This window comes from Neophocaena asiaeorientalis, unplaced genomic scaffold, assembly GCF_003031525.2.
Source record: "Neophocaena asiaeorientalis asiaeorientalis breed wild unplaced genomic scaffold, Neophocaena_asiaeorientalis_V1.1 scaffold147, whole genome shotgun sequence".
Lineage (NCBI taxonomy): Eukaryota > Metazoa > Chordata > Mammalia > Artiodactyla > Phocoenidae > Neophocaena > Neophocaena asiaeorientalis.
In genome coordinates, this window is record NW_020173758.1 from 6,234,925 (window position 1) to 6,261,186 (window position 26,262).

Below are 26,262 nucleotides of genomic sequence, written 5' to 3' on the forward strand. Positions count from 1 at the left end.
CTGGTGCTTGCATTTGGAGCCTGAGGAGTGGGGACCCTCAGGCTGGGCTGCAGGCTGGTGCCGGGAGTGCCAAACTAAGCTGGGAGTTCCTCTCTTCTGCTGCTGAAGCCATGCCGGCAGGAAAACAGAAGATATCCCTTCTCCCTCCTCTGGCCTCCAGTTGCTCCGGCAGTGCTTTAGTGACTCCCACTTTTCAGATGGACAGGAGCCCAGTGGGAAAGGTAGCTTGGGAAATGTTGTATGTACATCCTAGCCCCGGCATATGAGTTGGCTTGCAACTGAGAGAAAATAGGAAATGACCAGGCTATGCAAGATTTGAGGCAGCAGGAAGTACAGCCACAGTGCAGAAGCTGCTGGTTCACTTTGCTGGCTGCTGCTGCCCGCACCACTCGGAGCCCACCATCATGAACGAGTTCTGAGCGAGATCCCCTCACCTGGTGTGCCCTGAATGGCTTACAGATGTGGTAATCAACGGACTGAGAAATTCGTCCTTTTAAACCCTGGGGCCACTAGGCAAGGCTTGCAGTGGTCAAAGCCCCCAGTGGTCACCTTGATTGATTGGCCAAGTCGAGGTCATGTGTCTGTAACCCAGCTGACTGCAGCTCCACGTGATGCTGGACCCACTCACAGTAGAACAGGGGTTAGAGCCCGACCACTTGTTCTTCTCAAAAAAGAAAATGTCTACAAAAATGACCGCTTAACCTCTAGTTTCTTTTTTTTTTTTTTGCGGTACGCGGGCCTCTCACTCTTGTGGCCTCTCCCGTTGCGGAGCGCAGGCTCCAGACGCGCAGGCTCAGCGGCCATGGCTCACGGGCCCAGCTGCTCCGCGGCATGTGGGATCTTCCCAGACCGGGGCACGAACCCGTGTCCCTTGCATCGGCAGGCGGACTCTCAACCACTGCGCCACCAGGGAAGCCCTCTTTAGTTTCTTAACTGTTACATGGGGTTTACTATTTTTATCTTAATAGGCTGTTTCGAGAATTAAAAGAAATTTATGCAATTGTGACTTGTACCTGGTAGGTGCTTAATAATCAGTCTCTCTTGTGGGGGACTGCATTGTAGATTAAAACTGTACACCTGGCAAAAAGGCTGCGGTTCTAAAGTATTTGTCAAGAGGAGTAAAAAGGACAGAGTCCTTCCAGGCCTACTGTACACATCTGAGGGCCTCAGGAATGCCTTTGTTTTGGCTTGGGAGGAGTGCGCTCCCAGGATTTGAAGCCTAAAGCTTGAGGTTTTGAACGTTCACGAACTATTTCCAATACTCAGAAGAGGTTTTTTTTTCCCCCCTCCTATGGTGTTTTTCTCAGTTTTTCAGACTGCTGCTTTTAGGAACGTTGCTTCGACCTTACTCTCTCCTGAAATGTTCTTTCCTCCTAAGCTCTGTTGAGATTGATCATCTTTATTGTCAAGGGTTTTCGTGTTCCTGGGTTACGTAAGACGAAATGCGTGCCTTTTGCTTACAGCCCCTGCTTTCCTTTAGGTTATCCTCTTCATGCCCCCGAAGCCTACTTTCCTTATTTCAAAAAGCATAACGTGACTGCAATCGTGAGGCTGAACAAAAAGATTTACGAGGCGAAGCGCTTCACTGATGCTGGCTTCGAGCACTATGACCTCTTCTTCATCGATGGCAGCACACCCAGCGACAACATCGTGCGAAGGTTCCTGACTATCTGCGAGAACACGGACGGGGCGATCGCAGTTCACTGCAAAGGTGCGAGCGAGGAGGCCTCAGTGGGCACTGGGTTTCTGAGAGGGGGTCAGCCAAAAGACAGCAAAACGTGAAACAAAGCCAGTTAGCGGCTTAGGAAACAGATGAGTTGTTTTTAGTTTGAGAAAACTGGAACACAAACCCATTTAAATGACCCCTTCCTAAAGAAAGGATCGCTTGGATGTGGACAGTCGGTGGTGTGCGGCTTTCTGGACAAGGCAGTTCTGGCCTTACCTTCCCCAATTCACAATCGCTGACACCAGGTGCCATGAGGAGGGGAAATCGCAGCAGCACCGTCGGTAGGCTGGCACAGTTGTCAGTAGGCAAGGGTTGTTTGTTCCCCTTTCTCCTTCTCTTCCATAATTGCCCATCCTTTTTCCATCCTCCTCCACCCATCTGATGTTTAATGCTCCCTTTTCGTGACCCAGCTATCTGGAGCCTCACTTCGCACCCCCCTCTTCCTCTCCCCTATTAGCCTTTTGCATCGTGGAACAGAGTGTCTTACTTGCCCATTGCAAGGGGGCGGCAGCATACCTAACCCTAACCCTGACCCTAACCCTAGGGGCGGCAGCATACCCGGCTCATTGCTAGCTTCCTTGCCACAGGTCTGTTACTGCCTCTTTGAAAGATTGAAAGACTTATGTAAGTGCATCTGTGGTCTCCAGGAGTGGGTACTTTGGAACAGGAGTCGCCAGATTTAGCAAATAAAAATACAAGATGCCCAGTTAAATTTGAATTTTAGATAAACAGTGAGTACTTTTTTAGCATGTCTCAAATAGTGCACCAAACATACATGCTGTATTTTACCTGGCAACCTTGCGTCAGCTACTCAGAAAATATGAAATACCATTTGTTCTAAGCCTAGTTGTTATAGACTCTGAGGAGGCTCGCATGGTAGATTTTCCAGCACGGTGGAAGGTATTTTACGGGGGTCTTTCTTTTCAGTGAGGAGAAATCACTTTGGCCACCAGGGATGGAGCCTGTAGTTCCTCACATGCAGCTTTTCATACCGCCACTGGGTGGTGCTGTTCTCCGGTGTTGAGTCTGAGAACCGGTTTCTGTCGCGTTTTATGCTAATTGTCTGGTAGGTGTTGGGGATTGTACTGTTCTTTACATGTGCCTAGTGCTGCTGTAACTGACTTACTCAGACGAGGTGGCTTTGGTTCTAACAGAAATTAAAATACCATTTTGTAGGCCCTTGTTTCTATGTTTAAGATTTGAGTAGGTGGAGGTACTTTGCTGAACATGTGAGCGGTAACTGGAAGCGGCATTTTGCGGGAGCCCCGGCGAGGGAAACGAGCTGCACGTGGCCCCTGGTTCAGCGGAGGGCTCCTCAGTCAAGCTTCGTCCACGTTGACAGAGCCCCCTCCCGCCCCTCCGCGTTTCTCAGCAGGACGGGGCCCCCGACTTGCTGGACTTCCTGGACTTCCTGTCTCGGGGGTGCGGGGGGCGTGGGTCTGTTAGCAAGGACTGCTGCTTTCCGTTCTGCCCAGGTCACTGTGGGGTTGGCGGTGTCTGCCTTGCCCCCGAGTGATCCATATGCCCCCTGGCTTTGCCTCTCCATCCCATTTTGTTAAAGATTGCCCAGACCCAAGGAAAAGCCTGCATTTCACACGCAGTCGGCCCTCCGTTGTATCCGGGGTTTCCGCATCCGCCAAAGTGACTATAAAGGACTTGAGTATCCCCAGATTTTGGAATACGCTGGGGTCCTGGAACCAATCCCTCGCGCATACCAAGAGACCATTGTATTTCAGCTATAAGTGGAACTTGAAAGCTAATGGGAATATGGCAGCTGCTAACGTTTAGTAGGAGCTATTCATATGTTCTGTTTCAAAGCTTATTTTTGTGTCATAAAAATCAGTATTTTTCCTGGGATTAATTTGGCCTTATTTCCTAATCAATTAGTTTTATGGTTACCAAGGCATATAGTTTCTCTGCCTGTCATTGTCTTGGATTGACAAATTCAGGGGAGGAGAAATGCAAAGCTTTCCCTGAAACTCAGCATCTCTCTTGATATTATTCCTCACCTGACAAACATTGGGAAAATGAACCGCTCTGGTGTTAAACATTCTTGTTACAGGTATTCTGTTTATTATATCCTTGACCTGTGAATGTTGACCTTGTAAAGAATATTTTAAGAAATGTATATATTTTATGTTGCAGAGGTTTTTATATTTTAATCAGAACCTTTAGCATCGAAGTCAGTTCTTTTATAGGAAGGTCACAATTACAGGTGGTGACATCTTTTTGAGAGTGTTATTTCATTTGCTTCCACTTGTACACACATGTAGGATTCTTTCATAAGGATTACACTTTTGATTTAATTACAGCTGTATTGTTTTAAATAGTGTGGTTAGCTACTATAGGCCTGTTAATTATTTTGACATCTGCCCTAATTAAGTCAGCTTAGTTTCCTGGTAATTAAAGCAGCACTGAGCATTTTAATTGCACTATAAGGAGGAGGGAAAGAGACCCTTATCCAATGTCAAATGAACTTTGGTAGCTGCTGAAGAAAATGACTATTCCATGCCTCAACGTAAAGTACTAAAAATAAAGACAAACTGGAAACTAATTTTCTGGGAATGTGTGAAATCTTACAATGATTCAATATCTGCAGTTTGCCTCCTGGTTGATAAAAGGGATGGCTATGATTTCGTGAAACTCTCTAGCACAAATAATCATTAAACAACAGCAACACTGTGATGTTCCAGTATGTGATTTTTGATGTTCTATGGGAGTTTCAGAAAACGCCTGGAACTGTAAGGCAATCAGTGCTTAACTTGGTATAAATAGAAGACGTTTCAAAGTCTTCTCTTGCTGTGCCAGGGAGCCCTTTAATTATGAATGCTTTAAAAAATTTGTTAAAGTTTTTATAGAAACTTAGTGAACTGTTCCTATTCTGTTGAACTGTGGTAAGCGCTCCTAACTATTGAGTGCTAAGTAGGTTCTTTTTATAGATCTAAATTATAGACTCTTTTTAAAAGGGGGAAGCAACTTTAGTTTTAGAGAAAGTTGAAAAATTTCTGCACCACCTTTTTTCCTTGGTGGTGAGTGTGTGTGATGAGGAACGCAACCAAGGGAACGGGCAGCCTCCTGCACAGGGAGGGGTTCAGGGAGAGACAGTGTTGTCTCCGTAGGGAAGGCCATTTTCTTCCCAGATAGAGACCCAAATTGGTGACTTGAAGGAGGACACTGGAAACCAACTGGGCTTCCTGCTTCAGGCTGTCCAGCTGTGTTGTATCAACATGATTGCCTGTAGTCTTGTCAGATGTCTGAGGACTTAACAACTCTGCAGAAACAGAAAATATTTGCTCTGGGCACAAACATGAAGGCAAATAACTCATATTAAAGGAAGAGAGTCCTACTGAGACCATGATTAAGCTTCACTTTTTTCTAAAGAATGTCGATGTTTTATCTGGGGTAAAATGTACTTCAGATGAAAACAGGACACACACACACACACACACACACACACCCCTCATCTAATAAAATAGTGTAAATATAATTTTTAAAAAGGAAGAGTGAATGGGAAGGGAATGCCAGGCATCCATAAACATGAGCTTGATTGTAATTTCATTTACATTTTTGATATGTATTCTCAACCTCAGGTGATACTGCCCTCAAGGGGGAAAAATTGTTTTGGGGTGGTAAAAAAACATTTTCTTTTTCTGTATACAGTGTAGATTTATACACGGCACATAAAGAAATATGTGGTCTGTCTGTGACAGTAAAATTTCATGGGGTACAGTTAGGGAAAAAATGCCTGGAGAGGCTCTTGTTTGGAGGGGAGGACAATAATGAAGAGAAGATTGAGAAACACTGACTTAGAGACATGCGTTTTTAAAATTTTCACATTTATGAAACTAGGATGGATCTTAAAATTGATCGCATACCATAGTTTAATTTTTTCTTAGTGGAAGTTAAATAATGGTGTATGTTACACCGTTAGATGACATGGTATCTTAGATTTGCTGAAAAATTGTGTATTTCCAAGTACTGAGGAAATTAGAGAAGATTCTCTTTATTATTTGACTAGAAAAAGCTGACAAAAGGCCCCCTCCTTTTGAGGGAGGGGGAGATTCCGAAACATATAAAAAACGAAGACACCAACACTTTCCTATGTCCTTTTCTAACTAAATGTTTTCATGGATGACATTGTACCAATTTTCCAGGCTAGAAATATCCATTGCCTTTAGCTTTCCCTGTGACCCAATCAAAATGTCTTTCTAATTCAGCTCTTCGTTGTTACCACTGTCTCCCCCGTCCATGCCTGTCAGCCAGCCTTGCTCCTGCCCCAGCCTTCCAGCTCCCCTTTCTGGCTCCCTCTCTGTCCTTTCCAATCCAGAAGTATGCTGCTGCCTCATCCACCTGCTTTTATCATGTCACATTCTTTGACCCCCAAATACATGACAGCTTTATTTTGCCCTTTACATTGATTAAAGGCAAAATCAGATTTTTGCATGATACCAATTGTATGTTTATTAGTTGTTGATAATATCATGAATTTCATAATACTTTTTTTTTTTTTTTTGCGGTACGCGGGGCCTCTCACTGTTGTGGCCTCTCCCGTTGTGGAGCACAGGCTCCGGACGCGCAGGCTCAGCGGCCATGGCTCACGGGCCCAGCCGCTCCGTGGCATGTGGGATCCTCCCAGACCGGGGCATGAACCCGCGTCCCCTGCATCGGCAGGTGGACTCTCAACCACTGCGCCACCAGGGAAGCCGCCATAATACTTTTTAAATGAGTTGAATTTCGTTCATCAGAGGCTCATCTACATGTTTGAGGAGTAATAACACATATATGCAGGAGATGTGCCCTAATCAGTGCTCAGAGAACTTTGCATCTGGATTTGGGGATTCCTAAATAACTCAGCAGTCTTTGGTGTCTTTGGCCCACAGTTGATAACCTGCTTCTGCTAAGTACAGGTTCCTCCACTTAAATCAGAGGTGCCCTTTAATCTGCCTCCTCTACACCCATCTGCCCTTATTTTCTACTCAGCACACACTGACACATTCTCCAGACCAGCCAAGCTTTCCATCACTGGACCCTTTGCTGAAAATGTTCCGTGACCTTCCTATTCTTTAGAGTCTGTTGAAGTCCTTGTCATCAATGACACATTCTTTGAAGACACCAACAGCTCACACAGTCCCTTTCTTTGAGAGCCCAATTTCAGTTTAAACCTAATTTCTTTGCTTCTTGGTTAATATTCTTGCGTCTACAACTTCTTTGGTAATGTATCCTGGTCAAAATTATATCCTCTACTTACCTCCTTATCCTCTGAGCAAAGCCCTGTCCTGGGTAGCTTGTAGACAGCAAATAAACATTGGACTAGCTGAATCAAAGGATTAAAAGCAAAGAGCCACTTTGTCATTTCTAAGAAGAGTATACGATAGGAAGAGATTAAGTAGTGGAAAAATAACTCAGCACAGTGCCTTGCTCATGGGTGGTACTTAACAAATAAACGTTTATAGAACTGAATTTAATTCCAAGAAGCCAGATATGGAAAGATTTAGAAAATGCTTGTAAATAAGCATTAGTGGCTCAGTACTGTATATCTCATGAGGGCAGGCATCCTGCTTGTCTTCATGTTTCTGGCCCCAGCGTCTGTCACAGCACCGCACGCTCAGCCGGTCTTAGTATTTGTAGAACGGAGGGACTGAATGGATGAGCCGAGAGTGGAAAGAACTCTGGGACACTCACAGGACCTCTGGGGATTTTAGTCCTGAATTCCATATTCACTTGTTATGCTGATGTGAGTGAACTGGTTAGTATCTTTGGGCTTCAGTTCTGGTGTGTGGACAACAATCACCATATCTGAAGACCCTACAGCTTGATCAAATGTTTGAATATTTTGGGAAAGGAGGAAGCCAGTGTAGATTAAAAAAAATTGTCTAAAATGTAAAATCCTAGCACTTTAAAATAGATTTTTATTGCAATATAATTGCTTCACGATACTGTGTTAGTTTCTGTTGTACAACAAAGTGAATCAGCCATATGCATACACATGTCCCCATATCTCCACCCTCTTGAGCCTCCCTCCCACCCTCCCTATCCCACCCCTCTAGGTGGTCACAAAGCACCGAGCTGATCTCCCTGTGCTATGCGGCTGCTTCCCACTAGCTATCTGTTTTACATTTGGTACTGTATATATGTCCATGCCGCTCTCTTACTTTGTCCTAGCTTCCCCTTCCCCTTCCCCGTGTCCCCAAGTCCATTCTCTACATCTGCGTCTTTATTCCTGTCCTGCCCCTAGGTTATTCGTAATCATTTTTTTTTTTTTTTTTAGATTCCATATATATGTGTTAGCATACGGTATTTGTCTCTCTCTTTCTGACTTACTTCACTCTGTATGACAGATTCTAGGTCCATCCACCTCACTGCAAATAACTCAATTTCGGTTTTTTTTTATGGCTGAGAAATAGTCCATTTTATATACATGCCACATCTTCTTTATCCATTCATCTGTCGATGGGCACTTAGGTTGCTTCCATGTCCTGGCTATTGTAAATAGTGCTGCAGTGAACATCGTGGTACATGTCTCTTTTTGAATTATGGTTTTCTCAGGGTATATGCCGAGTAGTGGGATTGCTGGGTCATATGGTACTTCTATTTTTAGTTTTTTAAGGAACCTCCATACTGTTTTCCATAGTGGTTGTATCAATTTACATTCCCACCAACAGTGCAGGAGGGTTCCCTTTTCACCACACCCTTTCCAGCAGTTATTGTTTCTAGATTTTTTGATAATGGCCATTCTGACTGGTGTGAGGTGATACCTCATTGTGGTTTTGGTTTGCATTTCTCTAATAATTAGTGATGTTGAGCATTTTTTCATGTACCTCTTGGCCATCTTGTCTTCCTTGGTGAAATGTCTGTTTAGGTCGTCTGCCCGTTTTTAACTGGATTGTTTGTTTCTTTGATAATGAGCTCCATGAGCTGTTTGTATATTTGGAGATTAATCCTTTGTTTGTTGTTTCATTTGCAAATATTATTTCCCATTCTGAGGGTTGTCTTTTTGTCTTGTTTATGGTTTCTTTTGCTGTGCAAAAGCTTTTAAGTTTAATTAAGTCCCATTTGTTTATTTTTGTTTTTATTTCCTTTATTCTAGGAGGTGGGTCAAAAAAGATCTTCCTGTGGTTTATGTCGAAGAGTGTTTTTCCTATGTTTTCCTCTAAGAGTTTTATAGTGTCTGGCCTTACATCTACGTCCTTAATCCTTCTGGAGTTTATTTTTGTGTATGATGTTAGGGAGTGTTCTAATTTCATTCTTTCACATGTAGCTGTCCAGCTTTCCCAGCACAACTTTTTGAAGAGGATGTCTTTCCTCCATTGTATATTCTCACCTCCTTTGTCGTAAATTAGGTGCCCATATGTGCATGGGTTTAACTCTGGGAATTCTATCCTGTACCATTGATCTATATTTCTGTTTTTGTGCCAGTACCATACTGCCTTCATTACTGTAGCTTTGTAGTATAGTCTGAAATCAGGGAGCCTGATTCCTCCAACTCTGGTTTTTTTTTCTCAAGATTGCTTTGGCTCTTCGGGGTCTTTTGTGTTTCCATACGAATTGTAAACTTTTTTGTTCTAATTCTGTGAAGAATGCCACTGGTAGTTTGCTAGGGATTGCACTGAATTTGTAGATTGCTTTGGGTCATATAGTCATTTTCACAATATTGATTCTTCCAATCCAAGAACATGGTATATTTTTCCATCTGTTTATGTCATCTTTGATTTCTTTCATCAGTGTTTTGTAGTTTTCTGAGTACAAGTCTTTTGCCTCCTTAGGCAGGTTTATTCCTAGGTATTTTATTCTTTTTGTTGCAGTGGTAAATGGGAGTGTTTCCTTAATTTCTCTTTCTGATTTTTCGTTGTTGGTGTATAGGAATGCCACTTTATCAGTTCTTTATCAAAAAGAACCAGCTTTTAGTTTTATTGATCTTTGCTATTGTTTTCTTCATTTCTTTTTCATTTATTTCTGATTTGATCTTTATGATTTCTTTCCTTCCACTGACTTTGGGTTTTCTTTGTTCTTCTTTCTCTGGTGGTTTTAAGTGTAGGGTTTGATTGTTTATTTGAGATTTTTCGTGTTTCTTGAGTTGAGATTGAATTGCTATAAACTTCTCTCTTAGAACTGCTTTTGCTGCATCCTATAGGTTTTGTGTCATTTTGTTTTGTTGTCATTTGTTTCTATGTATTTTTAAATTTCTTCTTTGATTTCTTCAGTGATCTCTTGGTTATTTAGTAGTGCACTGTTTAGCCTCCATGTATTTGTGTTTTTTACAGTTTATTTCCTGCAGTTGATTTCCAATCTCATGGCGCTGTGGTCAGAAAAGATGCTTGATATGATTTCAGTTCTCTTAAATTTTCTGAGGCTTGATTTGTGACCCAATATGTGATCTATCCTGGATAATGTTCTGTGTGCACTTGAGAAGAAAGTGTATTCTGTCACTTTTGGGTGGAATGTTCTATAAATATCAATTAAATCTACCTGGTTTATTGTATAATTTAAAGCTTGTGTTTCCTTATTTATTTTCTGTCTGGATGATCTGTCCATTGGTTTAAGTGGGGTGTTAAAGTCCCCCACTATTATTGTGTTAGTGTTGATTTCTCCTTTCATGGTGTTAGCATTTGCCTTATGTATTGAGGTGCTCCTATGTTGGGTGCATAAACATTTATAATTGTTATATCTTTTTCTTGGATTGATCCTTTGATCATTATGCAGTGTTCCTCCTTATCTCTTGTAACAGTCTTTATTTTAAAGTCTATTTTGTCTGATACGAGTATTGCTACTCCAGCTTTCTTTTGATTTCCATTTGCCTGGAATATCTTTTTTTATCCCTTCACTTTCAGTCTGTATGAGTCCCTAGGTCTGAAGTGGATCTCTTGTAGACAGCATATATATGTGTCTTGTTTTTGTATCCATTTAGCCAGTCTGTGTCTTTTGGTTGGGGCATTTAATCCATTTACATTCAAGGTTATTACCGATATGTATGTTCCTATCACCATTTTCTTAATTCTTTTGGGTTTGTTTTTGTGGGTCTTTTTCTTCTCTTGTGTTTCCTGCCTAGAGAAGTTTCTTTAGCATTTGTTGTAAAGCTGGTTTGGTGGTGCTGATTTCTCTTAGCTTTTGCTTGTCTGAATAGCTTTTGACTTCTCCATCCAATCTGAATGAGATCCTTGCTGGGTAGAGTAATCTTGATTGTAGGTTTTTCTCTTTCCTCACCTTAAGTATATTCTTTTTGTTTTACTTAAGTGAAAAAAACTGTGTGATTTATTAACATATTAAAGCTATAAACCTATTAATGAAAATTTCAAGCAAATCTTCCTTAATTTACGTTTTGGGAGAATTTGTTTGAATGAACAGGGTAAGACAGAACTGCATTCATTTTTTTTTTAACATCTTTATTGCAGTATAATTGCTTTACACTGGTGCGTTAGTTTCTGCTTTTTAACAAAGTGAATCAGTTATACATATGCATATGTCCCCATAGTCTTCCCTCTTGCGTCTCCCTCCCTCCCACCCTCCCTATCCCACCCCTCTAGGTGGTCACAAAGCACGGAGCTGATCTCCCTATGCTATGCGGCTGCTTCCCACTAGCTATCTGTTTTACATTTGATATTGTATATATGTCCATGCCTCTCTCTCACTTTGTCACAGCTTACCCTTCCCCCTCCCTATATCGTCAAGTCCATTCTCTAGTAGGGCCGTGTCTTTATTCCCGTCTTGCCCCTAGGTTCTTCATGACCTATTTTTTTTTCTTAGATTCCATATATATGTGTCAGCATACAGTATTTCTTTTTCTCTTCCTGATTTACTTCACTCTGTATAACAGACTCTAGGTCCATCCACCTCACTATAAATAACTCAACTTTGTTTCTTTTCATGGCTGAGTAATATTCCATTGTATATATGTGCCATATCTTCTTTATCCATTCATCTGTTGATGGACACTTAGTTTTCTTCCATGTTCTGCCTATTATAAATAGAGCTGCAATGAACATTTTGGTACATGACTCTTTTTGAATTATGGTTTTCTCAGGGTATATGCCCAGTAGTGGGATTGCTGGGTAGTATGGTAGTTCTATTTGTAAAGTTTTCTTAATATCCCTTTCAGATTTTTCATCCTTAGTGTATAGGAATGCAAAATATTTCTGTGCATTAATTTTGTATCCTGCTACTTTACCAGATTCATTGATTAGCTCTAGTAGTTTTCAGGTAGCATCTTTAGGATTCTCTATGTATAGTATCATGTCATCTGCAAACAGTGACAGCTTTACTTCTTCTTTTCTGATTTGGATTCCTTTTATTTCCTTTTCTTCTCTGGCTATGGCTAAAACTTTTCTTGCTATGGCTAAAACTTCCAAAACTATGTTGAATAATAGTGGTGAGAGTGGGCAACCTTGTCTTGTTCCTGATCTTAGAAGAAATGGTTTCAGTTTCTCACCATTGAGGATGATGTTGGCTGTAGGTTTGTCATACATGGCCTTTATTATGTTTAGGAAAGTTCCCTCTATGCCCATTTTCTGGAGGCTTTTTTATCATAAATGAGCATTGAATTTTGTCAAAAGCTTTCTCTGCATCTATTGAGATGATCATATGGTTTTTCTCCTTCAGTTTGTTAATATGGTGTATCACATTGATTAAAAATTGCTATAAATTTCCCTCTTAGAACTGCTTTTGCTGCATCCTATAGGTTTTGGGTCATCATGTTTTCATTGTCATTTGTTTCTAGGTATTTTCTGATTTCCTCTTTGATTTCTGCAGTGATCTCTTCATTATTAAGTAGTGTATTGTTTAGCCTCCATGTGTTTGTAGTTTTTACAGATTTTTTCCTGCAATTGATATCTAGTCTCATAGGGTGTGTTTGGAAAAGATACTTGATACAATTTTAATTTTCTTAAATTTGCCAAGGCTTGATTTGTGACCCAAGATATGATCTATCCTAGAGAATGTTTCAGGGGCACTTGGGAAGATTGTGTATGCTGTTGTTTTTGGATGGAATGTCCTATAAATATCAATTAAGTCCATCTTGTTTAATGTATCATTTAAAGCTTGTGTTTCCTTATTTATTTTCATTTTGGATGATCTGTCCATTGGTGAAAGTGGGTGTTACAGTCCCCTACTATGATTATGTTACTGTCGATTTTCCCTTTTATGGCTGTTTGTATATGCCTTATGTACTGAGGTGCCCCTATGTTGGGTGCATAAATATTTACAATTGTTATATCTTCTTGGATTGATCCCATGATCATTATGTAATGTCCTTCTTTGTCTCTTATAATAGTCTTTGTTTTAAAGTCTATTTTGTCTGATATGGGAATTGCTACTCCAGCTTTCTTTGATTTCCATTTGCATGGATTATCTTTTTCCATCCCCTCACTTTCAGTCTGTATGTGTCCCTAGGTCTGAAGTGGGTCTCTTGTAGACAACATATATAGAGGTCTTGCTTTTGTATTCATTCAGTCAGTGTATGTGTTTTGGTTGGAGGATTTAATCCATTTACATGTAAGGTAATTATCGATATTACGTTCCTATTACTATTTTCTTAATTGTTTTGGCTTTGTTATTGTAGGTCTTTTCCTTCTCTTCTGTTTCCTGCCTAGAGAAGTTCTTTTAGCATTTGTTGTAAAGCTGGTTTGGTGGTGCTGAATTCTCTGAAATTTTGCTTGTCTGTAAAGGTTTTAATTTCTCCGTCAAATCTGAATGAGATCCTTGCTGGGTAGAGTAATCTTGGTGGTAGGTTTTTCTCCTTCATCACTTTAAATATGTCATACCACTCCTCTGGCTTCTAGAGTTTCTGCTGAAAGACCAGCTGTTAACCTTATGGGGATTCCCTTGTATGCTATTTGTTGTTTTTCCCTTGCTGCTTTTAGTATTTTTTATTTGTATTTAATTTTTGATAGTTTCATTAATATGTGTTTGGCATGTTTCTCCTTGTATTTATCCTGCATGGGACTCTCTATGCTTCCTGGACTTGATTAACTATTTCCTTTCACATATTAGGGAAATTTTTAACTATAATCTCTTCAAATATTTTCTTAGTCCCTTTCTTTTTCTCTTCTTCTTGGACCCGTATAATTCGAATGTTGGTGCGTTTAATGTTGTCCCAGAGGTCTCTGAGACTGTCATCAATTCTTTTCATTCTTTTTTCTTTATTCTGCTCTGCAGTAGTTATTTCCACTGTTTTACCTTCCAGGTCACTTATCCGTTTTTCTGCCTCAGTTATTCTGCTATTGATCACTTCTAGAGAATTTTTAATATCATGTATTTTGTTGTTCATCACTGTTTGTTTGCTCTGTAGTTCTTCTAGGTCCTTGTTAAACGTTTCTTGTATTTTCTCCATTGTATTTCCAAGATTTGGATCATCTTTACTATCATTATTCTGAATTATTTTTCAGGTAGACTGCCTATTTCCTCTTTACTTGTTAGGTCTGGTGGGTTTTTACCTTGCTCCTTCATCTTCTGTGTGTTTCTCTGTCTTCTCATTTTGCTTAACTGACTGTGTTTGGGGTCTCCTTTTTGCAGGCTGCAAGTTCGTGGTTCCCGTTGTTTTTGGTGTCTGTCCCCAGTGGCTAAGGTTAGTTTAGTGGGTTTTGTAGGCTTCCTCGTGGAGGGGACTATTGCCTGTGTTCTGGTGGATGAGGCTAGATCTTGTCTTTCTGGTGGGCAGGTCCACGTCTGGTGGTGTGTTTTGGGGTGTCTGTGGCCTTATTATGATTTTAGGCAGCCTATCTGCTAATGGATGGGGTTGTGTTCCTGTCTTGGTAGTTGTTTGGCATAGGGTGTCCAGCACTGTAGCTTGTTGGTCGTTGAGTGGAGCTCGGTCTTGGTGTTGAGATGGAGATCTCTTGGAGATTTTTGCTGTTTGATATTATGTGGAGCTGGGAGGTCTGTTGTGGACCAGTGTCCTGAACTTGGCTCTCCCACCTCAGAGACACAGCCCTGACGTCTGGCTGGAGCACCAAGAGCCTTTCATCCACACGGCTCAGAATAAAAGGGGGAAAAAAGAGAAAGAAAGGAAGAAGAAGGTAAAATAAAATAAAGTTATTAAAATAAAAAATAATTATTAAAATAATTTTGTTAAGTAATAAAAACATAAAAAAAGAAAGTAGAGAGCAACCAAACCAAAAAATAAATCCACCAATGATAACAAGTGCTAAAAACTATACTAAAAAAAAAAAAAAAGGACACACAGAACCCAGGACAAATGGTAAAAACAAAGCTATACAGACAAAATCACAGACAGAAGTATATGCATCCACCCTCACAAAAAGGGAAAAAGGGGGAAAAAATACATATATCATTTCTCCCAAAGTCCATCTCCTCAATTTGGAATGATTTGTTGTCTATTCATGTATTCCACAGATGCAGGGTACATCAAGTTGAATGTGGAGATTTAATCCACTGCTCCTGAGGCTGCTGGGAGAGATTTCCCTTTCTCTTCTTTGTTCACACAGTTCCTGGGGTTCAGCCTTGGATTTGGACCTGCCTCTGCGTGTAGGTCGTCTGAGGGCATTTGTTCTTCGCTCAGACAGGACTGCGTTAAAGGAGCAGCTGATTCGGCAGCTCTGGCTCACTCAAGCCGGGGGGAGGGAGGGGTACGCAATGTTGGGTGAGTCTGCGGCAGCAGAGGCTGGCGTGATGTTGCACCAGCCCGAGGCGTGCTGTGTGTTCTCCCGGGGAAGTTGTCCCTGGATCACGGGACCCTGGCAATGGCGGGCTGCACAGGCTCCCGGGAGGGGAGGTGTGGATGGTAACCTGTGCTCGCACACAGGCTTCTTGGTGGCTGCAGCAGCTGCCTTAGCGTCTCATGCCCGTCTCTGGGGTCCACGCTGATAGCCGCGGCTTGTGCCTGTCTCTGGAGCTCCTTTAAGCTGCGCTCTTAATCCTCTCTCCTCATGCACCAGGAAACAAAGAGGAAAGAAAAACTCTCTTGCCTCTTCAGCAGGTGCAGACTTTTCCCGCACTCCCTCCTGGCTAGCTGTGGCGCACTAGCCCCCTTCAGGCTGTCTTCATGCCGCCAACCCCAATCCTCTCCCTGGGATCCAACCGAAGCTCGAGCCTCAGCTCCCAGCCCCCGTCTATCCCGATGGGTGAGCAAACAAGCCTCTTGGGCTGGTGAGTGCCGGTCAGCACCGATCCTCTGTGCAGGAATCTCTCTGCTTTGCCCTCAGCACCCCTGTTGCTGCATTGTCCTCCATGGCTCTGAAGCTTCCCCCTCCGCCACCCTCATTCTCTGCCCACGAAGGGGCTTCCTAGTGTGTGGAAACTTTTCCTGCTTCACAGCTCCCTCCCAGTGGTGCCAGTACCATCCCTATTCTTTTGTCTCTGTTTTTTCTTTTTTCTTTTTCCCTACCCAGGTACGTGGGGAGTTTCCTGCCTTTTGGGAGGACTGAGGTCTTCTGCCAGCGTTCAGTAGGTGTTCTGTAGGAGTTGTTCCACGTGTAGATGTATTTCTGATGTATCTGTGGGGAGGAAGGTGACCTCCGCGTCTTACTCTTCTGCCATCTTGAAGCTCCTCTCCTCATTCTCCTTACGTATATTCTGCCACTGCCTTCTGGACTGCAGAGTTTCCTTTGAAAAATCGGTTGATAACCTATGGGGATTCCTTTGTGTGTTATTTTTTGTTTTTCCCTTTCTGCTTTTAATATTTTTTCTTTGAATTTAATTTTTGTTAGTTTGATTAGCATGTGTCTTGGTGTGTTTTTCCTAGGGTTTATTCTGTATGGAACTCTCTGTGCTTCCTGGACTTGGGTGACTATTTCCTTTCCCATGTTAGGGAAGTTTTCAACTATAATCTCTTCAAATATTTTCTCAGACCCTTTCTTTTTCTCTTCTTCTTCTGGGACCCCTCCAGTTTGAATGTTCGTGCATCTAGTGCTGCTCCAGAGGTCTCTGAGATTGTCCTCAATTCTTTTCATCCTTTTTTCTTTATTCTGCTCCTTGCAGGTATTTCCATCATTTTGTCTTCCAGCTCACTTATCCGTTCTTCTGCCTCAGTTATTCTGCTGTTGATTCCTTCTAGTGTATTTTTCATTTCAGTCATTGTGTTGTTCATCTCTGTTTGTTTGTTCTTTAGTTCTTCTAGATCTTGTTAAACATTTCTTGTATTTTCTCAGTCCGTGCCTCCATTCTATTTCCAAGATTCTGGATCATCTTTACTATCATTGCTCTGAATTCTTTTTCAGGTAGATTGCCTTTTTTCTCTTCATTTATTTGGTCTTACAGGTTTTTACCTTGTTCCTTCATCTGTGACATCCTTTTTTCTGTCCCTTTTTTTTGTTATGAGTGGGATTTTGTTCCTGTCTTACTGATTGTTTGGCCTAAGGCTTCCAACAGTGGAGTTTGTAGGCTATTGTGTAGAGTTAAGTTTTGGTGCTGAGATGAGGAACTTTGTGAGACCTCATTCTGATGACTATTCCCTGGGGTCTGAGGTTCTCTGTTTGTCCAGTGGTTCGGACTCGGAGCTCCCACCGCAGGAGCTTCAGCCTGACCCCCGGCTCGTGAACTAAGGTCCTGCAAGTTGTGTGGGATGGCCAAAAAAAAAAATAGAATAACAAAGTAAAAAAAAATTAGATTAGGAAACTGACAGATATGTTAGAAAGAATATAAAAATAAAAATAGAGATGAATCAACAACCGGAAGGTACATCAGTACCACAATAGTAAAAAAGAGGAGGAGGGAAAAGAAAAATAAATAAATAAAGGAAAAGGCCTTGGCTGTGGAGGGCAGGGCCTAAGCAAGGGCAAGGTTTGGGCGGTGGGTAGGGCCAATGCTCAGGACCCACAGGGCTGGAAAAGGCCCTGGGGGCTGTGGAGGGTGGGGCTTAGGCTCAAGGAACAGAAGGGGCCCAGGTGTGCCCCCCACTCCTGGTCTCAGAGAGCAGGGGACCTCACCTGGGAGGCCAGCAGACTTCCTGGGCCTCAGTGGGTGGGGCAGACGCCCTCCTCTCCTCTCCTGCTCCTCCAGTCTGGGAGGGCTCCTCCTGCCTGCCTCTCCTGATCTCCCCAGCCTCCCTCCTATGCCCCCAGTGGTGGGGGGCAGCCTTGGAGTGCAGGGAACCGGCCTAGGAGCTCAGCAGGCTCCCCAGGCCCAAGTGGCCAGGGCAATTGCCCTCCGCACCTCTCCCACTCCTCCCAGATGCCTCCTCCCACCTGCCTCTCCTGATCTCTCCAGCCTCCTTCTTATGGCCCCTGGACCCACGTGGCCTTGATGGGGCTTTGGAGAGGGTGTACCGGCTTGGAAGCTCAGCAGGCTCCCTGGAGGGCCAGGCGATCACCCTCCACTCCTCTCCTGCTCTTCTTGGAGAGTCCCTCCTGCCTGCCTCTCCTGATCTCCCTGGCCTCAGGGGCACTGATCCTGTCTGGCCTCCACTTCTGCTCCCCCCTCAGTCCCCCCACATCCTACTGGTTCACTTGGGGGTTCCTCCCATCTCCTTGGGCATCAGAGTCCCCCACTGGTGGCTGGCAGGTGCCCTAATCATGGGGAGATGCTAACTCCGCGTCTTCCCACACTGCCATCTTCATTCTATCACTTTTGTTTCTGGGGAGAGAGGAAAAAGAAATCGCAGTTTGTAAAAACCCTTTGAAGAACATTTTGATCATGATCGTAACCAATACATCCTTGAAAATCATTTCTAATTATATTAATTTCTCCTACATACCAGAAATTGGGTTCAACATAAGAAATATGTTGACACAAAAGTTTCCAAAAAATTTAAGAGCCTCAAGAAAGGAAACTCGAGCACTTCTGTTGGCTTGGTTCTTAGTGGATTGTGTGCTGTCATAAGGGCCAGGACCATGTCTGTTTTATTCGTCACCTTATCCCCAGCTTCTAGCACAGTACTTGGCAGGTAGTAGCTGCTCCATCAATACCTATTGGCTGAGGAAATAATGAGATCCTGGTCTCTGAAGGAGTTACATAGAGGTTAGGACCACCTGGTGGAGATAGTATTGAAACAGTCATGAGTTAGGCAGCTAATGGGGCCTGATGATGCTTATGGTGTCTTCTTACTTTGATTCTATAATTCCTTATTCTACGATAAGTTTAAAAAAACCTCGCCATTTACATAGGCTTAAAAAAATGACCATGATAATATAATCAGTTACGCTGACTCAGAGTCACACACACAAAGTTTTTTTTTTTTAATTAATTATTTTTTTGTTGCATTGGGTCTTGCTGTGTGTGGGCTTTATCTAGTTGCAGCGAGCGGGGACTACTCTTTGTTGCAGTGCACAGGCTTCTTGTTGCGGTGGCTTCCCTTGTTGCAGAGCACAGGCTCTAGGCGCATGAGCTTCAGTAGTTGTGGCACGTGGGCTCAGTAGTTGTGGTGCACGTGCTTAGTTGCTCCGCGGCATGTGGGATCTTCCCGGGCCAGGGCTTGAACCCACGTCCCCTGTGTTGGAAGGCAGATTCTTAACCACTGCACCACCAGGGAAGTCCACAAAGTGTTAACTGAAGGTTCATCTCAGCCTGGGCTGGAGCTAAGGATGGGGAGCATGGGGACACCTGACAGCTGATTTTTTTTTTAAGTTAGTTTATATATTTAAAAAAATTTATTTATTTACTTTTGGCTGAACTGGCTCTTTGGTGTGGCGCACAGGCTTCTCTAGTTGCGGTATGTGGGCTTAGTTGCGGCGAAATGTGGGATCTTAGTTCCCCAACCAGGGATCGAACCTGGGCTCCCCCTGCATTGGGAGCGTGGAGTCTTAACCACTGGACCACCAGGGAAGTCCCTGACAGCTGATATTTTGCAAGTGCTTGTCTGGAACCAGTATTGCCTTAACAATGTTCACAGTGACGGTCATTCTCAAAGGCCCTCGGGGGTTGAACTCTCCATAATTTTCAAGATACTTGCTCTGACTTTTATATATATTTTTACATATGTTTATTTTGATCCTATGGTCTATTTTTTTAAAATTTCTTGAGTTAGAATTATCTTTCCACTGCCCCCCCCCCCCGCCCCCCAATCATGAAAAAGCATTACATTATTGCCTGGGTTTAAAAATCTTGTATTATATTTGAAACCATAGCAACTTCTGGACAGGGTTTAATTTCAGAGTTTTTGTGGGTACATTTGCTGTATTTTGTATTTCTTGTTGTGTTTCCCTTTCTTACAGCTGGTCTTGGAAGAACAGGGACCTTGATAGCCTGTTATGTCATGAAACACTACAGGTTTACACACGCGGAAATAATTGCTTGGATCAGAATATGCCGGCCCGGCTCTATTATAGGACCCCAGCAGCACTTCCTGGAAGAGTAAGTATAGTGTCTCCATTATCACATGATGTTCTTGTTCCTGATTATTTCTGCTGCTTGTTCCCTGGTTGTGGACTATGTCAAGCCCGTGGTTGTGAAATGGCTGCATTGTTAGAGAAGGCTGTACCTCTAATGGAACGTTGTTGATTTGACAGCTAATGCATTCTAACTTTGTACCTTTTATATTTCTTAGATCAGGTGAGAGTGAGGAGAAAATCACAGAGCCGTCTCTGCCTACCTTTTTTCTGTCATTTTCTATGTGTGATCTGGCTACAGTGCAATTTTCTTATGTCAGCCCACTTGGCACTTTTCATTCTTTTTTTTTGTTTGCACATCTAAAAGCAGAATGAGAAAAAACACACTACAGAGGTCAGTCCAGGATTTCGATGACATTGCCGCTCCTCTGACAACTAACTAAGCTGCTCATGTAGCTGCAGCTTATGAGTTACCAAGGAAGAAATAAAGAAGACTGGGTTTTAGTCCTGGCTATACCACTAACTAGCTTTATGACCATTATTTAGAAGAATACTTATAAATTCCTTCTTTCATCTGTTCACGTACTCATTCATTAACTGTCAAACCCCAGCCCGCAAGGCGGAGAGGTTTAACCTGTAAGAGTACAATCCTTTCTGATTTCCCCTTAAAATTTCAGAAATTACCATTAATTTACCCATTAACAAAATGAAGAGATGAAATTAGCACTAGCTGATTCAGGTCCAGCTCTAAAATCAATTGGTGATGTCTTATACTGAAATTTCATTTTTTTCTTTTTATTCTGGTGTGGATCTATATGGAATAGCATTCTTTTCCAGATAATTCCTTTCCCATTTAAATCATTTTATGTCGGTGAGAAACAAATGATCATGAATTTCATAGAAAGATGCTGTAAGCAAGCTTTAAGCATCTGAAATGGATAAAAGGATTTGAGCCTACTGAGCAGTTACTTTAATTGCCAATCCCAGAGGGAATAAGTGATAGGAAAAGACATGCTGAAACATGTGCAGTTATACCTTAGCTTAAAAGAATGAGGTGGAAGTGTAATGAATACACAAGGAAAAAATACCCAAGAACAGGATCATTAAGAAGACAAGTTCCTAGGTTTTTGGCCTGTGAGATACAAATAAAATAATTATATTATTTTAGAGCTTTTTTCTTGTCAGATTCTCTGCCAGAGGTTTCCATTATTTTGCATTATGTGTGCCTACAGCATGGGACTTTGTGCTGTGTATCTGCCAGGGGCTTGTTGTACTAATTACTTACTAAAGTTGGATAAATGGCCTTAGGGTTAGAAAACAAAAAAACATTCCTAAACCTGGATCTTTAAGCCATCTCTTAAAATCATTGTTTGGAAGAATGTTCATTCATTAGGTACCTACCGAATACTCACCTTGCCCCTGGCTCTCTGCTAGGTACGGTTCACAAGGTGAGGAGATTTTCCTGAGAACACCACTGGTCAAATTCACTTAGATGTCTCAGGCCACCAGATGCCACAACCCTCCCACTTCATGCCTGCATACTCCTCCTTCCTACTCCCTACTCTGCCTTCTCTCTCTGCCATGTCTCAAAATAATAACAGAAGAAATTAGGGTTATGAGGCAAAGGCATTCTAAGTTGAAGACTTTTTCATTTATAGATACTTAAGCGGCAAAACTTAGGTTATTTACTTAGGTGTGAGTCAATGCTGTAGTTTTCTACTGTCTGTGAATCTGAGGTGCAGGAATGACTTCCTTATATAACGAGATATTAAAATCAGTTATTACTAATGTTTAGGTCAGAACCTTCCTGAAGCCAGGTTCTCGATCTGAGGCACTATACCTTCTATATTTTGCAGTATTTCCTATAGAGCCATTTCTATGGAGAAAGGTCTGCATTACTCATGGGCTTTCACAGGCTTTTCTGATTGCCTCTTTCTAGGTATCGGTCTATGGCCTAATTTACTTTATGCCTCTAAGTGGCACCAGACGTAGTATTTTGCTTTACTTAATTGTGTACACTTATTTTGTTTTCTCCTTCTCTCCTATTTTCCTTATTCAAGACTGTGTCTTTTGCAAATATTTTCTCCCATTCTGAGGGCTGTCTTTTCATGCTTTGCGATGACCTAGAGGGGTGGGATAAGGAGGGTGGGAGGGAGGCTCAAGAGGGAGGGGATATGGGGAGATATGTATGCATATGGCTGATTTGTTGTACAACAGAAACTAACACAGTATTGTGAAGCAATTATACTCCAATAAAGATTAAAAAAAGCCCAACTCACTAAAAAAATAAAAAGAGACTATGTCTTGATGTACCTCATGGCAGAAGACATACATTCATTCTTTCAACAGATGTATGTCAGGTGCACACTCTCTGCCAGGCAATGCTCCTGATCCTGAGGCTGCAACAGTGAATGCAACAGACGAGGTCCTTTCCTCCCAGGGTGTCAGTATCTCTAGTGGAAGGAACACACAATAAACAAGTGTATAAGTTTATATACAAGATGATTTCTGACAGGGACATGACAATAGAGGCCAGCAGCAGGGGAGGGGGATGACTGGAGGGGGAAAGCCGTTCTGGTTGGTGTGAAATAGTATCTTAATTTGTATTTTCCTGATGACTCATGATCTTGAACACCTTTTATATATGTATCTCCTTTGTGAGGTGTTTGGACCAAGTCTTTACCCAGTAAAAATTTTTTTCTGTGGTAGTTCTTTATTTTTTAATTAAAAATATTTGTTGAAGTTAATATAAAACCATTATTTTTCACAGTACTATATACAGAGCTCATGTTGTTATTCTACAAATTATTTAATATTAGGGAAAGCAGTTAAGGTTGTATCTGGCAGCTTTACAAGAGCACTTTTGCTTTTCAGTGAGTTTTTTTTTTTAATTGAGGCATGATGGACATAAGACATTATATTAGTTTCAGGTGTACAACATAATGATTCAATATTTGTATATATATTTTAGATATGAGTTCTTTGTCAGATGTATGTGCTGTATGTTTTTTAATGAGCAAAATTAAAAATTTTGCTGAAACTGATTTTTAGAAATTAACTTCTTATCCTGCAACCTTACTATTTTCATTCATTAGTTCTGGTAATTTTTTTTTTTTTTTCCTTTTTTCTCGTTGCTAAGATTTCCGTTACAGTGTTAGTTAGAAGTGGTGAAAATGGACATCCTTGTCTTGTTCTCAGTCTTAGGGGGAAGGCATTCAGTCTTTCATCGTTAAGTATGACGTTAGCTGTGGGGTTTTCATAGATGACCTTTATCTGAATGAGGAAATTAGCTTCTCTTTTTAGTTTGAGAATTTTTATTAATAATGGGTTTTGAATTTTGTCAGTTTTTTTCTACCTTTATCAAGATAATCATAATCTTCTAATGTGAATTACATTGATTTTTGAATGTGGAGCTATGATGTGCATGATGTGCTATTATTTTTTCATATGGCTGGATTCAGTATGCTAATATTTGTTAAGGATTTCTGTGTCTGTATTCATGAAGGACATTGGTATGTAATTTTCTTTTCTTGTACTACTTTGGTTAAGTTTTGGTATCAGGGTTATGCTGGCTTCATAAAACAAGTTGTGAAGCATTTCCTTTTCTATTTTCTACGAAGAATCTATGTGTAAGACAATATTGGATTTGAGGGGGTGGGATGGGAAATTAGGGGATAAGAGAGTCATTTGGAAATAAGGGCCTGGTTGACATTGGATTACCTGGAAGTGTTGATCGTCTGGTGTGACAAAGGTAGACCAGGATGTGAGCCATGATGGGTTTTGTTCTGAAAAGCTTTTAGAGCCAGGTGGGTCATCAGTAGAGGCCAGAGGGTACGAGTCCTCTGATGACTTTCTACCCAGCAACTTCTGCGGTATGGTAACCAAGGGGATGAGGGACCACTTGCTTAGGTGGGTAGCAGAGGAACATGAGGCACCAAGGTAGTCTCCGCTCCTCTGCAGAGCGGTGCTGTGGTCTGCTGGAGGAGGTGCTGGGTCACAGGGAGCCTGGGGGACTCTGGTGGTCAAGCACTTCTGTTCAGTTCCTTCCCTGACTTTTTCTAACCATCCTGCTGGGCAAGATTATTTAACATGCCTTTCTCTAACCATTCCAAACATGACCTCAAGCCTTCTTCCAAGCTACATTTTATGCCAGTAATGATTTTTCTCTTACCTTTCTCAGGTTGCTCCTATTAGCTGATAAAAGTTTACTTCCTCTGTTACATATAAACCGTGAGAGGGAAAGGGTTCATTTATGGTTCTACTTTCTTTTAACAAGCTCCTAATGATAAAACTTTAAAATAGTTTTCCATCTTGAACATTACTGTTACAATTTTCTGTTGGTTTTAAGTTTTTTTCAGTGGTCTTTAATATATCTGTCCATATCATTCTTGTCCCAGATTGCAGGGATGCCTCCTTTTCTCCCTCATTTCCTGCCTTCCTTCCTTCAACAACTATTTGTTGAAAGCCACTGGTAGGCAGTGTTCTTTGCACCTGGTAAGCTGCAGTGAAAGAGTAATTTCTGACCTATAGAGATGGAAGAAAAAGAAAGAGGAGGAGGAGAGGGGGAAGGGGGAGGGGAGGAAGAAGAAGGTGGGGGAGGGTTGATTGGTTGTGTGGTTAATAAAAAAATGCATAAATTATATAGTTTCTCTGACCGTGATTGGTGTGATGCAGAAGTGATTGGTGTGATGCAGAAAAATGAAGCACAGAAGAATAGGGGAAGGAAGAGAAGGCAGTTTTAAATAGCGTGGTAGTGGTGGGGCTCATTGAAGACTTTTGAGCAAAGATCTCGAAGAACTGATAGAATAAATCGTGGGTGTTTTGGAGAAGAGGGTTTTCCTCTGAGGGAACAGCTGCTGAGGCTCTGAGTGGGAATGTGCCTGAGGCCACCATGGCTGATGGGGAGAGCAAGGGAGATGAGGCCAAGAGGAAAAAGGTCAGATCAGGCATCCTTCTAGGCCTTTGTAGGAGTTTGGCTTTTCTTTGCATGAGATGAAAAGTCAGCAGAGGGTTTTGAGCAGAGGAGTGAAGTGATCCAACTATAATACACACACACACACACAGACACACACACACACACTTTTTTAATTAAAATTTTTACTTTGGGATAATTGTAGATTAACATGCAGTTGTAAGAAATGACAGAAAGAACTCTTGTGTACCCTTTACCCACTTTCTCCTAATGCTACCATCTAACAAAACTATAGTATAATATCACAATCAGGATATTGACATTGATACAGTTAAGATATAACATTTCCATCACTGCAAGAATCCCTCACATTGCCTTTTTATAGCTACTCTCACTTCCTCCCTGCCCACATCCCCTCCTTGACTCCCGACAACTGCCAATCTGTCCTTCCTTTATATATTTTGTCATTTCAAGAGTGTTATATATATGGAATTATAGAGCATGTAACCTTTCGGGCTTGGTGTTTTTCACTCAGTATAATTCTCTGGAGATTCCTCCAGGGTGTTGCATGTAGCAATAATTGTTCCTTTTTGTGGCTGAGTAGCATTCCAAGGTATGAATGTACTGCTGTCTGTTAACCATTCACCTGTTGAAGGATAGCTGAACTGTTTCCAGTTTTCAGCTATTATGAATAAAGATGCTATAAATGTTCATGTACAGGTTTGTTCAAACATAAGTTTTCATTTCTCTGGGTTAAGTGCCCAAAAGTGCAATTGCTGGATTGTATGGTACGTGTTTAGTTTTATAAGAAATGTCAAACTGTTTTCCAGAGTGGCTGTACCATTTTACATTTTCACCAGCAGTGTTTGAGTGATAGAGTTTCTCTTCATATTTGCCAGCATTTTTTTTCAGCCATTCTGCTAGGTGTGTAATGATATATCTTTGTGGGTTTGGTTTGCATTGAAATTGTAATTGTAAGTAATAATGAACAACTTTTTCATGTACTTATTTGCCATCCCTATAACTTTTTGATGAAGCATCTGTTCAAATCTTTTGTTTATTCTTTGAGTGATTTGTTTTCTTATTATTGAGTTTTGAGAGTTCTTTAATGTTCTAGGTACTAGTCCTTTGTCTGATAAATGGTTTGCAGATATTTTCTCTGTCTGTAACTTGTCTTTCATCCTCTTAATAGAATCTTTCACAGAGCAAAAGTTTTAAATTTTGATGAAGTCCAATTTATCAGTTTTTTCCTTTTTTAGATCATGCTTTTAGTATCAGATCTAAGATCTCTTTGCTTAGCCATAGATCCCATAGTCATAAGTTTATGACTCCTTTTGAGTTACTTTTGTGTAAGATGTGAGACTTAGGTCAAGGTTCTTTTTTTTTTTTTTTTTTTTTTCCTATAGGTTGCC

At 41.5% G+C, this 26,262-nt stretch overlaps 1 protein-coding gene across 6 annotated transcripts in view; it reads left to right on the top strand.

Moving 5' to 3' along the window:
- The window catches only part of CDC14A (cell division cycle 14A), a 178,434-nt gene that overhangs the window by 105,161 nt on the left and 47,011 nt on the right, over positions 1-26,262 (top strand). For 5 of the 6 annotated variants that reach the window (XM_024751234.1, XM_024751233.1, XM_024751238.1 and 2 more), the window contains 2 exons: positions 1,481-1,711; positions 19,825-19,963. In XM_024751234.1, coding sequence (XP_024607002.1) covers positions 1,481-1,711; positions 19,825-19,963 — 370 coding nt within the window. The remainder of the gene's footprint in view (positions 1-1,480; positions 1,712-19,824; positions 19,964-26,262) is intronic. The other variant, XM_024751239.1, reaches the window with a different exon arrangement.